General features: G+C 52.9%; 1 protein-coding gene across 2 annotated transcripts; it reads left to right on the plus strand.

The window, feature by feature from the left end:
- Positions 1 to 7,783: 7,783 nt before the first annotated feature.
- PLD3 (phospholipase D family member 3) lies at positions 7,784 to 16,009 on the plus strand. Of its 2 annotated transcripts, none has more exons than XM_016209215.2 (12): positions 7,784 to 7,859; positions 8,380 to 8,471; positions 8,564 to 8,638; positions 8,723 to 8,865; positions 9,317 to 9,500; positions 10,857 to 10,977; positions 11,057 to 11,184; positions 12,292 to 12,492; positions 13,928 to 14,067; positions 14,694 to 14,859; positions 15,337 to 15,436; positions 15,516 to 16,009. In XM_016209215.2, exons 2-12 carry the CDS (start codon positions 8,445 to 8,447, stop codon positions 15,701 to 15,703), a joined length of 1,473 nt encoding a protein of 490 aa, XP_016064701.1. In that variant the 5' UTR covers positions 7,784 to 7,859; positions 8,380 to 8,444; the 3' UTR covers positions 15,704 to 16,009. The 2 variants fall into 2 exon arrangements, with proteins under 2 accessions (XP_016064701.1, XP_016064702.1); XM_016209216.2 differs by having other exon boundaries at positions 7,793 to 7,864.
- The last annotated feature ends 854 nt before the right edge of the window (positions 16,010 to 16,863 follow it).

The raw sequence follows: 16,863 nt of genomic DNA on the forward strand, positions 1-16,863 counted from the left end.
GGGCCCCGCTCCAGTACTGAAGGTGCATGCGGGGCTGGGTCCGGGAGTGGGAGACGTGGAGTGCAGGTACTGTGCGATCTAGGGGCGCGGCGCCCCGGCTGCCCTCCTTGTGTTGTCACCTCGTGTCTATAATGATCTCCACCCATATGTTGTTCTCGGTCCCTTTATGTCGCCGTTCCTCCCTTTACGTCGCATCCCGCTTAAATCGTCACCATTCCCTTTCTGTCGCTTTCAACCCTCTTAATTCGCTTTTGTCCCCGTTAAGCTCCCATTGCCACCATAGCTTGCAATTGCCTCTTTTAAGTCGCCATCGCCTTCGTAGGTTGCCTGCACCCATCTTTTATTGCTGTTTCTCCATTATGAAATCCTCGCTTCTCATAAACACATACCATGTCACCTTTGCACGCCTCCTGTCACCCTCTCCTTAAATCGCATTCATGCTCCCCTTACATTATCCTCACCCCTATGTCACCGTCTCTCCCATGTCACGTTTACTCCTCTGGCTGTCACCATCCATGCCTCAAGCCTCTAGTTTTCCCCATAGGAACCACCCTGCCTTACAGGTTTTTTTCCCTCCACATCTCTGTCATTTGCCCGTGTCACTACACACATACTCGCCACCATACAGGGTAGAGCCCATTAGCTGGGGTATGCCAGAATTCCAGCTCCACCACTAAAGCTCTGGGTAACCTTGGCTACCTAATCATACCTTTGCAATCTGAGCTTCCTCACCTATGAAATGCACACAGGACACCTACATCAGGAGTGTTTGGGAGGATTCTGCCAGTTTATTCTTGTGTTATGTCCAGCTTGACATGGCGATTTGGACTAATATTATTATTAACCATGTCACTTTCACCTTCATCCAATCACCTTCATCACCTCTTCATTGTCGCTCTCTCCCTCCCCCTACCTCCTTCATCATTGCTGTGTCGTCAGTCACACTCCATGTATCATGCATGAGGCCTGTGCCATGGCAGCCACCCCACGTCACCATCTCCATATTGTCCTCACATCTGCCACGGCACCACATTTGAGGGGGTGGCCTGTCAGCCATCACAAACCTTGCTCGTGTAAATAGTTATCTCTTTACCTTGTTGGATTGAGTTATCTCTACCCCAAAAATGAGAGCATTTAGCTGGTGCTGTGGGGTGAATTGAGGAGGACTTGGTGCGGGGGAGACCATAAGTAGCTTAGACCCAGACCTCCCTTGACTTCTACAATTGAGGGTATAGAGAGATGAGGCAGGTCCCACCACACCTCAGTCAAACCTCAGCAACCCTGAATCCCCAGGTAGATTGGTAAGTATCCTATTTAGTCAGCTTGCCTGCATGAGACAGTGTAGGACAGTGTTTAGCAGTGTGTCCCTGGGGGCTGGAGCATCCTGGTTCCATTCTTGATTCTAGCACTTAAATAATTGCATGACCTGGGCAGGTGGCTTAATGTGCCTGTGCCTCAGTTGCTGCACCTGCAACATGGGAATGAAAACACAAGTTATTCACTCAACAACTATTTAGAAAGCATGTTCTACATGGCCAACCCAGTGCTAGGCACTCGGGACACATCAGAGAACAAACCTATAGACCCCTGGCCCTGTGGAGTTTACCATTGAGCAGGGAAAAGAGACAATTAGCAAACACGTAAATAGATTATAGGGTGTGTCAGGAGGGGGATGGGGACTGGATGATAGAGGTGGTAGTTTTAAATAAGGTGGTCAGAAAGATTTTCTGAGATGGTGACGTTTGAACAAAGACCCGAATTATGACAGAGAGTGACATGTCTATCTGGGGGAAAAGCATTCTAGGCAGAGAGAACAGCAAATGCAAAGTCCCTGAGGGAGGAACATGGAATGTTTAGGAATATTTAAGGGGTAGCAAGGAGGCCAGTGAGGGAGGAGAGGGCTGAGGGATGAGGTTGGCTGAGTGATGGGGGCAGATCAGCTGGGGTCTCATGGGCCATGGAGAAAACTTTAGATTCACTATGCGTGAGGCAGGCAGGAGCCACCGGAGGAGAAGAGGGACACCATCTTATGTGACATGATGTGACCCAAAGCATCAGTGAACTACCAAGAATGGATTGGCAAGATCAGCCTGGTTGGAAGGAGAGCCAGAGTCCTCTTCTTAAAGCTGCACTCATATATCCTTTCTATTTGGGGGAAACTTCGGGAAGGGGATGTTGGTAGTTTTTGAGGGGACAAAGCCACCTGCTGGTTCATATGCTGTTGGGGAGGGAAGAAGGGAGGGCAGCTACAGACATGCAGATAATAAACAGGAGAGGCAGCTGTCCACTCCTTGGACCCTGAGGCAGCTTGGACTCCACTATTTCCTGGCTGTGTCCCTTTGTGCCAATGACTTAACCTCTCTGGGTCTTTAGTTCCTTTATCTGTTAAGTGGGGCTTTAAAAAAAAGACTGTTGTGAGAATTAAATGTATTAAGTGCTTTGATCAGTGCCTGATTCAATAAACGTAAGGAACCTTACCCCCTCGCCCTACATCCCGCACTTTCACAGGCTCAGGCCTCCATCAGGGCGGCAAGGAAAAGACATTCTGTCTTATTCTGTGTTTATAAGTTGGTTTGTCAGTGTAGTGTCTTGGAAGAGAACTGAGCTCTGGGTTCAAATTGCTGGCTAACAAACAGATGCTCTGCTACCTGGGCAGTGATTTCCTTGAACCCTGCCCTGCATCTGAAAAATGGATAGTGATGCTTTCTTGCCCCAGATGTGTTATTTTTTAATTCAGATATCCACCACTTTCTGTTGTAATGCCGCCACCCCCCTCCCGTTTTCATTTTCTCCAAATGTTCTGTTTCACTAATTTATCTATTGTCTCACTCCCCCCAAAGAATGTCATCTTTACCACAGATTTTTTTTTCTGTTCTGTGCTGTATCTCCAGTTTCTAAACAGGGCTTGTCAGCAAGTAGTTGCTAAATAAATACAAATTGAATAACTAGATAAATGAACTGGCCACTGAGAACCTGCTATGTACTATCCCTGTGCTGGGTAGTAATGGGGACATTAGAAGTGACTGAGACAGCCTGGCCCTGCTCTCATAGGTTTCAAAATCCAGTGGGAGAAACATCCATCACTAGGCAGTGACAGCCCAGAGTGGTAAAGGAGAACCTCAGGGGACTGTCAGAGCCCAAAAGGGGTACCTGGACCAACTAGTGGGTAAGGGAGGGCTTCCTGGAGTAGGTGGTACATGGGCTGATAGGAGTAAGCAAGATGAAAGGTGTGTGAGGCAGGAGAAGCTGTGGGAGGGTTGGTGGTAAAAGTGGTTTCAGTTCAAGGAACTGAAAGTTATTAAAAATGGCTGGGTCACAAAGGATAGTAAAAGTAAGTTATTAGGGGAAGATCATCCAGGATTCTGAGACCCACCATAAGGATCTGAGACTTTGTCCTGAGGACACTTGGGGGCCACGGAGATCTGCTGGGTGGGGATGGAGGATAAGTCAAACTCAGATGGAGGGGGAATTGGAAGGGTTGAGTGAAGGCTGGGAAGGAGGTGGCTGGAGTCTAGGTTGAGGCCATGGGAGAGAAAAGGGGTGGGGGGAGAGACCCTCAGGAGGCCAGCTGGACACATGGGGGGCCCAGGACAAGGCTCAGGGCTCCTACAGAGTCAAGGAGGGCTTTCTGGAGGTGGCACACAGGCTGAGACCTGAAGGTTGGGTAGGACAGCTATCCTTGAAATGATGACCCAGGGGAGGAACAGACTTGGGGGAGATGCTAAGGACAGTTGGGGGCATAGTGAGTGTAAGAAGGTTGGGGACACCTTGGGGGAGGTGTCTAGAAGGTCATGGGACATCCAGAGCTGGAGTTCAGGGAAGAGGTAGGAGTTGGGGATGGCTTTGAAGTCAGAGAGGGGAACTGAATCTACAGTGGTGGGGAAGGTCACGGGCCTGGCCATGTAGGGCACTAGAGGACAAAGTAAGAAGTTTACACTTTGTCCTGAAGGCAATGAGGACCCACAGGGGGGTTTTGAGGAGGGAGGGGACTTAGATTTTTGAGTTCCAAATCAGAAATAGTCACCATTCATGACGGCGTTTTTTTTCTCTTTACCCATTGTTTTTCAGACCAGGCACCTTCTGCGGAGGGTCCTATGAAATAAAGGTTCTACTGCTAAAAACAAAAACAAAAAAGTTTGCAAAACCAGTGCTCTGTTGGACTTAACCACAGACAACTGATTGCTCAGTCAAAGGGGTCTGCACGATCAAGGGGAACCTGCTCCTTTAAACATGAAAACATTTCAAGTTTGAGCCGCACAGAAGGTCCAGGGGTTTGTGAGTTTCCTGTGGCGCGGCCTGGCCCGGGCTCGCATGTGCTTCGGCAGCTACGTGGCCGCACACCCTCCTTTGCACTCAGATGGCTTGAATCAACCTTGAATTTTACTCTCTGGCTGAGTTGCCACCACCTGCTCCTACCCCATCTGTTCTGAGCTTAGGACACAAGCCGGTTATCATTGTGTGTAAAACAAGTGTTGCTAGGTCTAGAGAGACAGCTAAGAAAGTCTTTTCTCAAAGGTTTCCATTCTACTCCATTCCTTCTGTTTTTAACAGACATTTCTTGAGTGTACAGTGTGCTGGGCACTGGGGGGTAGAGGAATGAACCAGACAGACTTAGCTTTTCAAGAGACACATAGAAGATTATCTGGGATAAACTAGGGGACATACAGATCTCACCAGCCAGCTTGTATTGGAAGTTTACTGTGCTACCTGCCTGCCATGGATGGTTTCACTGACTTCCCAGCAAATGTGAGGTTGGTATATAAGTCTCCCAATGTACTGAGAATGAAAGGAAGGCTCAGAGATGCAGCGTCTTTTCCCAGTGACACACAGAGCTGAGATCTGAATGCAGGGCTATGGGACTTTGAGACCCACCCACACACACCATTTGGAGGTCTCCTAGCCACTGTGCCCCAGACAGTGTATAAAACTGTAAGATGATTCCCCTTTTATAGATGAGGCCATCCAGGGCTGAGAAGTAAAGCCCCATGCCTGAGGTGACTCACTAAGAAAATGACTGTGGGATCTGAATCCTGGACTCTCCAATCCAAAGCACTGCTGTGGAGGAGGGATCTAATCTCCCTCCCCACCCCCACCCCCACCCGAGAATGGGGTGTTCGGGGAGCTGTCCCAACATGTCTCGAAAGCCCAGTGGGTTCTGCTTCCTCCTTTTCTGCGGTCTGTGGCGTCACACAAGCAGGGAGGGTACAGGTCAAGAGGATGGAAGATTCTGTGGGCTGGAGGGGGAACACTTGCTGGCTGAGGTGCAAGGAGGTAGAGCACAAGAACCAGTCATTGCACTGGAGTCCCGTGGGGGCTTCTAGGAACCTGGGGACACAGGAGACAAGCCGAGGGCAATGCCAGCACCTGCCAGCCTGACTGTCAGCCCTGCTACTCCGGCCCACCTTGTTTCACCCTGCATGCTCCCCCCAGGGATCTGGAGATGGAGAGCGCTGGATACTTCTCCAGCTGAACTCAGTCCTTCTCTGGAGACTGGGATGTGGGGGAAGGGACACCCCAGCTAGGAGCCAGAGCCTCATAGTTTAACTTCCATAGAAGTCCTATGTGCATTTTAAAAAGTAAATAGTAACTGAAATGCAACCATCTTGGCAGAGTTTAGGGGTGGTAATGATGCCTTTTTTCTTTTTCGGCTGTTAGCCTTGACACACCGTATTTATTGAGAACCTCTTGCATGCCCATTCTGTGCACTTGATATGAATTAATCCTTTAGTTCAAAGGATCTACCTGGATAGGTTTTATTTATTTAATCCTCACTTGATATTTTTTCCCATTGCTTTTCAGAGAGAGTGGAAGGAGGAGAGAAAGAGAAACATCGATGTGAGAGACACATTGATTGGTTGCCTCCTGCACATGCCCAGACCGGGGCTGGGGATCGAGCCTGCAACTGAAGATCATGCCCTTTGCCGGAATCAAACCTGGGATCCTTCGGTCCACGGGCCAGCACTCTAACCACTGAGCAAAACCAGCCAGGGCTACTGATTTTTTTTGGGGGGGGGGTCTGTCTTTCCTCATGTCTGTTTTGGTCACAGCATTATCCCCAGTGCCTAAAACAATACCAAGTATACAGATACTCATAAATATGTGTAAAATTCATGAACAACCTTGTGAAAAGCAAGTGCTATTGTTACCATGCCCATTTTGCAGATGGAGAAACTAAGACATAGATAGATACATTGCCATTTTCAAGGTCAAACGGTCACATAAGTGTGAAGGCTCATATTCAAATGGGATATCTGGCTCTGGAACCCACCTCTCCAATACTAGTGTTCTTTTTAAACACCACAGGCGTTTTGCTTTGATGAAAATACAACAGAAGTTAAAATTAAACCCCTCATTACAGATCCTGTGATCACTATACAATTTCAAAGCCAAAAGGTCACTAAATTTCAGTGAACTTTCTCTATTTTCTTTCTATTTTTGGTTTATTAGCAGTCATCCCAGTTCCCCAGCCTCAGGGTGCTCCGTCCCATCCCTCACCTCTCCAAGCCTCACTGTTCCCTCTGTTTTGCTCTTCACCTCCACTTCTCTCATTTCACATCTGCTGTTCCAACGCCTTAGTCTTAATACATTTCTCACCAAGGCCTTTGCAAATAAGTAAAAGGCAAGTTTCCTGCCCCACGCCCCCCTCCTCCACCCTGAAACCCTGCTGCCAACCACCTTTAAGACTGTTATCTCCGTGTTATCTTCTGCTTCTGGTGACCCCTGGCATTTCAAATAACCTTGGTCCGTCGCCATTTCTTGCTGGATCCGTTTGCCCCATCTCCATTAGTCTCGGTGCAATGAGAGGAGGGGTCAAGCTGAGCTCTGGCATCCTGAAAATAGGAGTACAGTAAAATGCAACCCATCCCCAAGTCCCACTCTCAAGGCAACCACTTCTGACATTTTTTCTTCTCTCAACGATATACTTTTATGCATTTATCTAACTTCCTGCCTGGCTCTGGGGGAGGGGCTCTTGCCCCTCTATCATTGACAGAAGCGGGCCGGGAAGGGTTCTCTAATGTATATCTGCAGTTATGGCCTTAAATCCTCCTAGGGAACTGAGACTGGGAGGTGAGAAGTCCAGCCTATCCCTCCAGCCAGAGCCTGGATTCAGAACCAGATTTTTTTAAATCCCTATAGGTTGACTTAAAAAAAAAAAAAAAAAAATCAAATACAAAGAGACTCCAACAGAAAACCCACCGTCTCCCTCCCCCACCCCGCTCTTCCCCTCCCAGCGCGTGGGCTGTTACTCAACCTTGATGTCTCCATTTTATTGCATAAGTTTTCAAACCATTAATTTGTGTGTTTATGTTTGACTAGGCAATGCATACCCGTGGCTCAAAAACTCACAAGGTTTGTAGACGAGAAAAGATGTGGCCTTTCTTTCTTTTAAAATCCTCACCCAAGGATACATTTTTCATTGATTCTAGAGAGAGGGAGAAAGAAACACCCGTGGGTTGCCCGCAGAAGCACCCCTGCCGGCGCGAGCAGCGCCTAGGTGTGTGCTCGGCCCGGGATCCAACCGCAGCCTTTCTGCTTCACCGCAGGCGCTCCAACCAACGCGGCCTTTTCTCTTTACCTGTGGCTTCCCTTCCCCGCACAGGCTCTCGGGTGGGGTGTAGCAAAGCCCATCCCCCAGCCATGCACTCTCCCCACGCGGCCAGCTCGGCGGGACCCTACCTGGGGCGCTCGCCCCCCTGGTCGCCGCTGAGACGCGGGACTCGCGCAGACTCGCTGCTGCGGGGGGCGGGCCCGCAGGAGTCCCCGCCTCCCTTCCCCTCGCCCCTGCTCAGCCTGTTGGGGCAGAAGCTGGGGCCCCGCGGAGGCAGCCGCTTGCAGACTGAGGCCGAGGCCCCTCCGGGGTAGGGTAGGCAGGATGGTTGGGGGCCGGGGCTGGGAGCTGGCGGGGAGGCCGGGATGGTCCTGGGCTCCCCGCCTGAGCTAGCTGGTGGGTACCTGAGGGTGCGACAGAGGAGCCACCTGGAGAATGCCCCCTGGGTCGTCCCAGGGCTGGGACAAGATAGGCATAAAGATTTGGGGCTCCGCTGAGCCCATGCGGAGCTGTCTCTTTGGGAATGTCTAGATTAGAACTCAGAGAAGGGAAGGTGCTAATGGGGGGCAGGGTGAGCCCTACAAGGGCAGCAGCGGGGCTGCCGCAGGTTGCTGGGGAGAAAGCAGAGGCTAGAGCTTGAGGAATTTCGAAATCCCTGCTGACCAGGGTCTGCTTCCTCCTTTTGGACTGGCGGGCGCAGTGCCAGTGACCCCCGTGATCACCAACAGTAAACCCAGTGGATCTCGTGAGCCCCAAGACTCATCTGCCTTCTATGATGTCTTCCAAAAGCCCAGAACACCCCCACACAGTGCCAGCTTTTGTTCCCACAGTTTGGAGACCCTGATACGCCCACCTTCCCACCTGCACTCCGCGTTTCCCTTGGCCGCCTGGCAAGATGAAGCCTAAACTGATGTATCAGGAGGTAGGTGGATGGGGCCCCACTGGGGAGGGACTGGGTGCAGTTGAGAGTGAGGGCTCCCCGGTCACCCCCAAACCATCCCTGTTGTTTCTCAGCTGAAGGTGCCTACTGAGGAGCCTGCCGGCGAGCTGCCCATGAATGAGATCGAGGCATGGAAGGCTGCCGAGAAGGTAGGAGCCCACCGCCACCCTCAGCCTGTCTCAGGCATGGGCTGGGCTGTCCCCCCTGGGCTGGCTGACTGCCTCTTCCCACAGAAAGCCCGCTGGGTCCTGCTGGTCCTCATCCTGGCAGTTGTGGGTTTCGGTGCCCTGATGACTCAGCTATTCTTATGGGAATACGGCGACTTGCATCTCTTTGGGCCCAACCAGCGCCCAGAGCCCTGCTATGACCCCTGCGAGTAAGTGGGGAGCCTCAGATGGTGGGGGGAGGGGCCCTGACAGGCCAGGGACCCTTAGACCAGGCAGGGCCTGCACTCAGCATCACCCAGTGCCCATGACTGTGAAGTGATCATAGACTCCCAAGTGCACCTTCACAGGCTCTTCCCTCCATGCCCATCCCCATCCCCATCCCCCCCAGCTGTTCCCATGGCAACCACAGCATCATCTGCTATCCAGGTCTGTGAAGAGACAGGCACACACAGACGCACAGAGCATCCTCCATCCACCTGTGGATGGCATCCACATATGCACCTTCTTTTCACACCTCTAGACAGACAAATGCATGAACTCAGAGAATCACGAGTACAGGCACACACAATACATAGTCTTCCATCCTCTGTGGGCAGACAAGTGAGCCGGTGGTCTCCAGCCCCCTATGGCTGATACCGCCCCTCCCCCTGCATCCCACAGAGCAGTGCTGGTGGAGAGTATCCCCGAGGGCCTGGACTTCCCCAGTGCTTCCACTAGCAACCCTTCCACCAGCCAGGCTTGGCTGGGCCTGCTCGCCGGGGCCCACAGCAGCCTGGACATCGCCTCCTTCTACTGGACCCTCACCAACAATGACACCCACACTCAGGAGCCCTCTGCCCAGCAGGTACCTGGCAACCTGGGCCCTAGTGGACAGCAGGAGGACCGTGGGAGGCATTGGGAATGGGGGTAAAAGGGGTTTCCCTGCAACCCAGGAGACAGGTAGGCATGTCTCATACAACGGGTTGGACGGAGGTGTTTGGAAGCAACAGTCTTTACATGGCCCCCTGGACCAGGGGCATTTGTCCTGGTTATCTATAGGCCTCTGAATGTATATGGATGTGGTTACAAAGGATTAGACTGGCAAATGTCGCTTACCCCCAAGCTGCCCCAACCCTGTCACATGAGGAAATGGAAGAGCAGAGTGAAAAACAGCCCTTCTAGCCAGGCTGCTGCTTCCCAGCTGTGTGACCTTGGGCAGGTCACTTCTCCTGACAGCCTTCAGTTTCCTCATCTGTGTAATGGGGCCAGTATATAGCACTCAGCCCTTGTGAGGATGTAACGGCTAATCCATGCATATTATAGCCCTTTGTAAGAATTATATTTTAGTAATTTTAAATATATATATATATCTTTATTGATTTCAGAGAGAGGAAGGGAGAGGGGGAGAGAGATAGAAACATCAATGATGACAGAGTCATTGATTGGCTGTCTCCCGCATGCCCCCGACTAGGGATCGAGCCCATAACCTGGGCATGTGCCCTGACAGAATCAACTGCGATCTCCTGGATCATAGGTCAGTGCTCAACTGCTGAGCATATCTGCCAGGTTATAAGCATTTTTTATTACAATATTCTTGTTATGGTCTGCTGACAAACTTAAAAACCATAAAGCTTCAAGGTTTGGAAAGAAACTGCCTAGGTGGATCACCCCTTCATTGAAAAAAACAGACGTTTCCCTTTTTTTCCCCCCCTCTCTGCTGCCTCAATCTGTGAGAAATGGGCTTAAAATTTATTAACATTGCGGGGCTTCTTAAGCAATGCTTAAAAAAGTTACGAAAGTCAGAAATGATAGGAGCTCACACTCCCTGCTGGCTCCCACTGGAGTGGTTCAAAGCACAAAGCACAGGCTTAGCAGGCAGTCTGGGCTCAAATCCTGCTTCACCACTGAATCCTCCGGAGCTCGGTTTCCTCATCTGCACCTTGAGGATATTACTCAGACCTGCCTCATGGATGAGAGTGGTGAGACTTCAATGAGTTTAGATGTGAAGGGGCTTAGAAGAGGCCCCCCTCACAGTAGGACTCAGGTAATCATGAGCTGTTACTATTACTGTTATTGGCATCACCAAGCCTCACTTGTACCTTCCCGGACCGCCAGCCTGATCTCATCTGGAAGCCCAGTCTCAGAACAACCCTGTGGGGGTACTACATGGGGTTGGAGAGCTGGCTGACCCAGCCCCTCAGAGGCTTTTATCTCCCCACAGGGCGAGGAGGTCCTCAGGCAGCTCCAGGCCCTGGCACCTCGAGGTGTGAAGGTTCGCATTGCTGTGAGCAAGCCCAGTGGTCCCCAGCCCCAGGCAGACCTGCAGGCCCTGTTGCAAAGCGGTGAGCTAGGGGCAGCCGGGGGTGGGCTGGGCCTGGGCTATCCAAGCCAGCCCCTGACCGCCACCCCTGTTGGTTGCAGGTGCCCAGGTCCGCATGGTGGACATGCAGAAGCTGACCCATGGCGTCCTGCACACCAAGTTCTGGGTGGTGGACCAGACCCACTTCTACATTGGCAGTGCCAACATGGACTGGCGCTCCCTAACCCAGGTCTGCCTGCACCCAGCCCGCCCACCTTTCCAGGCCACTCCCTGCTCCACAGGTGTCCAGCCTCCAGCTACACCCCTCTTCAGTCCCAGAGTTCTCTATCCAGTCCACAACAGCTTCCTTCCCATTTCCTACCAGGAACATCCCCACGTCCAGCCCTCTATTGCCCTCTGCCTGCTCATGGAAGCCTGGAGCTTTCTCTCATCCCCAGTGACAGCTGCCAGCCCCTGTGCAGGGCATTCAAGGCCCTGTTCACCCATTTGGCCTTTATTATTTATTCTTCTAATGCCTCCTCTAAGCCCAGCTCTGTTCTGGGTAATGCTGGGAACACGGTGGTAACAGATGGACCTCTCAGAACTCCCAGTCCAGTGCAGAGACAGGCAGTCACCAGGCAGTGTCAGCCCAGAATCAAGGCTGGGGTAGGGGAAGCACAAGCAGAGGGGTCCAGGCCAGGATGGCGCCCCAACCTGGGATATCAGGGAAGGGCTCCCAAAGGAGGTGATAACTCATCTGACAACTGAAGGATCTGCAGGAATCAGCACAAGACAGGAAAGAGGGTATAGCTCAGGCGGTGATCATTTGCTCAGCCCCTAATCTCACCGACTCCTCGGGGAGATGCTGAACCTGCAGCTGTGGCTGAGACATCCTGGTGCCTGTCCTCCCAGTCCAATGGGGAGACAGGTTTGTCACCAGAGAGAGTGATGAGGGAAGCCCAAGGGACCATGAGAGCCTAGAGGAATGCCTGAAGTAGTCTGGGCCATCAAGGGAGGCTTCCTAGAGGAGGAAACTGTCAGCTGAAACCTAAGAATGAGTAGGAGCTCCCTCACTGTGGGGTAGAAGCAACAGCATATGCAAAAGTTGAGGAAACCTGGAGCTTGGAATGACATTGATTTTCACAAAAACTTGACTCAAGGTATTAGTCTTGAGACAAGTTCATGCCCATCCCGGGGCTTTAGATGGGGGACTGGGGGATGGAACTGAGGGGCAAAAAGAAGGGAGATGGACAGAGAGGGGGAGATTGAGAGGCATGGGAAGGAATGAGGGCTGCTGGTGTCCATGTCACCTTGGACACCAGGCCACTACTCCAGGCTCAGCACTGCCCTCCCACAGGTCAAGGAGCTGGGCGTGGTCATGTACAACTGCAGCTGTCTAGCCCGAGACCTAACCAAGATCTTCGAGGCCTACTGGTACCTGGGCCAGGAGGGCAGCTCCATCCCATCAACCTGGCCCCGATCCTACGACACCCTCTACAATCAAGAAACACCAATGGAGATCTGCCTCAACGGCACCCCTGCTCTGGCCTATCTGGCAGTGAGTCTGCAGGAAGAGGGGCCTGTCATGCCCTCGCCACATGCCCTCACTCACAACCTCCATCCAGCCTCCTGGGAGCCCAGGGATTGGTGGGGAGGGGGTTCCTGACCACTAGCTCTCATTCCTGCTCACTCTGCTTAGTCAGTGGCCTGGACTATGTCCCAACCTCCCTAGGCCTCAGTTTCATCTAGAAAATCGATATCACAATGTTTACAATCTCTTAGGGCTTGCATGGACCCAGGCATACCTTCTCATTAGTCCTAAATCCAGTTGAAAATTCAGTCCCTCAGTCCCATTAGCCACATTTCAAGTGCTCAGCAGTCACATGTAGCAAGCAACTGCCACATTGGACAGTGCAGGACAGTGCAGGTACAGAAACATTTCCTTCTCTGCAGAAAGTTCTATTGGACAGTGTCAGCTATCGCCTGTGGCAGATACTGAGCACTCTAGACAAAGCACTGCTGTTTTTGTGTGGGGGGTTTTTTCTTAATTTTAAAAAAATATATTTTTTTATTGGGTTTTTGGTGTGTGTTTTTTTTAGAGAGAGGAGGGGAGAGGAAGAGAAAGATAGAAACATTGATGAGAGAAAAACATCAACATTGATAAGCTGCCTCCTGCACACCTCCTGCTGGGAATCAAGCTCAAAACCCAGGCATGTGCCGTGACTGGGAATTGAACCCATGACTGTTTGGTCTATGGGACGACACTCCAACCGAGTCACACCTGCCAGGACAAGGCACTGCTCTTTTTAGCTATTGATATTTTCACTAGTTTGTGTGGCCAACCTCACCCCCTTTAGTCCCCCGAAACAAGTCATCTGGCCAAGCCCAGTCATTCTGGAGGGCCACACAAAGGCACGTGGATGCTGGGGTCCTATGCTCCAGGGTTCTCCCTCTCAGAGCCTGAGTTTGCTCGCCTGTCATGAAAATGGAGAGAGCTGGGTAAAGGGCCTGGTGTGGCACGGGCACACGAGGAGTGCCATCAGGGGGGCCTGTGAGTGAGTCAGGGATGAAAGCAATTAGAGCAGAGGTCCTCAGACCTGAGCATGCATCAGAACCACCAGGAGCGCTGTAAAACCCAGCACTCCCTCGGCATGCCATGTGTGGCAAGGCCAAAGAACTTGGAATTCTAATGAGTTCCCAGGTGATACTGTCAGTGCTGGAGCAGGGACCTTTTGTCATGAACCACTGGGTTAAATCATAAATTCTGGAACCAGACAGCCTAGGTTCAAATCCTGGATCCATTTATCAGCTGTGTGACTCTGGCCTCAGTTTCCTCACCTATGAAATGGCATCATAATCATCCCTCCCCTTCATTGAGGCTGAGAATTCAGTGAGACTGCAGGACCTGGCTAGTGAGGAGCTGTCTGTACATGGGGTCCATTGCGGTGGCACCCCTGGTACAGCACATGTCTTGACTGTCCCTTTGCCCCTAGAGTGCACCTCCGCCACTGTGTCCTAGTGGTCGGACCCCGGACTTGAAGGCTCTGCTCAACGTGGTGGACAGTGCCCGGAGTTTCATCTATATCGCAGTCATGAACTACCTGCCCACCATGGAGTTCTCCCACCCTCGCAGGTACTGCTGGGTGTGTGCACAGGGCCTGGGGCGGGGAGCCCTGAGGGTGGAAGAGGAGTGGGAGAGGAAGGGAAGGGGCTCAGAAAGCAGCCAGTGGAGCCAAAGCAAGGGGACGATGGAGGGGAAGCAATGGGGAGAGGCAGAGAAGACGGGTAACAGGGAGAGGAGGTCTCAGTGCTCGAGCCAGGGGAAAAAGGGACAGAAAAAGATGAGAATTTTGGTGTTAGGGGGCTGAGATGAGGACTGGAGGCCAGAGGCAGAGATGCAGGATTTCTGGGGGTAGGAAGCCGGGAGCACGGGCTAGAGACGGATGAGGGCTTGGGGAATGGGCGCTAAGAGTTTTCAGGTTTGGGGCAGTAGGGTTGAGGGACTCAGAGAAAGTAGTCTGGGGGCAGCAGACAAGATTATGGAAAAACTGGGTTTGGGGGGACAGGAATAGGAGCCAGAATCAGGGAGCAGAGGATGTGGTACTTAAGGAGGCAAGAACAGGACTGGGAGCCAGAGATGGGTGGTCTGAGGGTTTGGGGGCTCTCAGAAGCTGAAGCAGGGCCCAGGCCTGGCTTCTTAAAGCTGAGGGTAAGGCTTATGGATAGAGCCACCCTCCGTACCCTGCACCCCCCCCCAAGGTTCTGGCCAGCCATCGACGACGGGCTGCGGCGGGCAGCCTATGAGCGGGGCATCAAGGTGCGCCTGCTGGTCAGCTGCTGGGGACACTCTGAGCCGTCCATGCGGGCCTTCCTGCTCTCCCTGGCTGCCCTGCGTGACAACCACACACACTCTGACATCCAGGTGGTAAGCACCTGCCACAGACCCGCTCCTTAGCCCCTGTGCTGGGCAGTACTGGGCACACAGTGCTTGTGGAGCTCGTCCGTCATCTAACAGAGAAACCCAGAATGAACTGCGCGGTGATGGGGAGACCATAAGTCACGCCCAGATTTGGGGGGAACAGGGTAGAGGACTCAGGATGGGATGGGGGGCCCAGAGGAAATACTTGCCCCAGCCTGAGGGATCATGGACAACTGTCTGGAAAAGGGGACATCTGAGGTGAGACCTAAGGGACCATTTCAGAGGAGTCCCTCTAGGAGCCATTCTAGAGGGGATGGGTGGCAAAAGTGACTGGGTCCTCCCAGCCAGTGTTGACTGAAGCCCACAAGGTTTCCGGGGACTCCCCAGTCCTTCAGACCTGGCCCCACTCCCCACCGCAGACCCTGGGGCTTCTCTAACCCCCGCTGCATCTCCTGCTCCTTTCCATTCTCCCCTCTCCCCCAGAAATTCTTTGTGGTCCCTGCGGACGAGGCCCAGGCCCGGATCCCATATGCCCGAGTCAACCACAACAAGTACATGGTGACTGAACGTGCCGCCTACATTGGTGAGTGTCAGCACCGCCAGAGGGATGGGAGAGGGGGTCCAGGCACTGCCACAGGCCCTGACTGCCCCCTGCCCTGTAGGAACCTCCAACTGGTCTGGCAGCTACTTCACAGAGACGACGGGCACCTCGCTGCTGGTGACACAGAATGGGCAGGGCGGCCTACGGAGCCAGCTGGAGGCTGTTTTCCTGAGGGACTGGGACTCCCCTTACAGCCATGACCTCGACACCTCAGCCGAGAGCGTGGGCAATGCCTGTCGCCTGCTCTGAGGCCTGTCCCAGTGGATAGGCTGAGGCCTTCAAGGCCCCCATAGACCCAGATGTCCTGGGTCATGGTCCCTGTCCCCGTGCTCCCGCTTCTGCCTGTCCCATTGTGGCTCCACAGGCCCCCTTGCTCTCCCACCTCTACCTCCACCCCTGCTGGCCTGACGCTGTGGCCCCAGGTCCCAGCCAAGCTGGGGGAAGGGTCAGCCCCAGAAGAAGTGGGGGTGCATGCTGGGCCAGCCTCTCCGGCCCACCCCCTTCCCAGGGCAAAGAGGGCCCAGGGTTATAAGTAAATAACTTGTCTGTACAGCCTCTGCCTGACTGAGTGGTGTGAGGTGGGGTGTCAGGGTAGGGGATAGCCAGCATGGGCCTCTGGTGGGGACATGAGAGTGTACACTGAGCTCTTAGCATGTGCTTGGCATGTGTTGAGCACATAGCATTTGACTGGCGTATGCCGAGCCTTCAGTGAGTGACCTGCCACTGCTGAGTATGCAGCATATGGCCCACTGGTTTAGCGTGTGCTAAGCCCTTAGCATGTAACCACTCAGGCTGGCATGTGTGACCATATGGTTGGCGTGTGCTGAGCATCCTGTAGCCAGCATGGGGTAGTGTGTGTCGCACACTTGGCGCGCTCCCAGCGGACGAGCACGCACTGAGCCATTGCCATATCACAAGGGTGGACACACATCTGAACACGAGCGCACACCAAGCATGAATTTGTACCTGCCAAGTGAATTTACACTTGGCATGCCCCAAGCATGGATGAGTGCATGGCAAGCCTGTAAATGTGACAAGGACAGGTAAACAATGAGACCTTGGCATCTGGCAGGCTTGGACTGGCACCTGCTGAACACAGAATGTTCTGAGGGTGGTTCTCGTGTGCCAGGCACTTCGCATATTTAAGGGTTGGGTGAGTGTGCCAAGCACAGTCTGTCCCGGTGTCATGGCAGGCCAGCCTCCCGCCTGAGCCAGTGGCCCACTGAGTGCAGCATCAGAGCAGGGCCTGGGCATCAGCCTGAACCCCACCCCAGCGCCAGGCCAGCAGAGAGGACAGGCATGAGGCAGGACTGTGAACAGTTCTTTATTGAAATAGGCAGAGACAATAGGGCCAAGAACCTGCTTAGGGCCAAAAGGGTGCAGCCACCTTTCTGTGTCCCTCTGACTGT

Source organism: Miniopterus natalensis, chromosome 18 (genome assembly GCF_054644295.1).
Source record: "Miniopterus natalensis isolate mMinNat1 chromosome 18, mMinNat1.hap1, whole genome shotgun sequence".
Classification (NCBI taxonomy): domain Eukaryota; kingdom Metazoa; phylum Chordata; class Mammalia; order Chiroptera; family Miniopteridae; genus Miniopterus; species Miniopterus natalensis.

Excerpts from the sequence above, each read along its gene's own strand:
- PLD3 (XM_016209215.2), top strand. The coding sequence starts at position 8,445 with ATGAAGCCTAAACTGATGTATCAGGAG. Across the intron at positions 10,978-11,056 it reads GCAGGCCCTGTTGCAAAGCG|GTGCCCAGGTCCGCATGGTG; the intron begins GTGAGCTAGGGG and ends TGTTGGTTGCAG. Across the intron at positions 15,437-15,515 it reads TGAACGTGCCGCCTACATTG|GAACCTCCAACTGGTCTGGC; the intron begins GTGAGTGTCAGC and ends CCTGCCCTGTAG.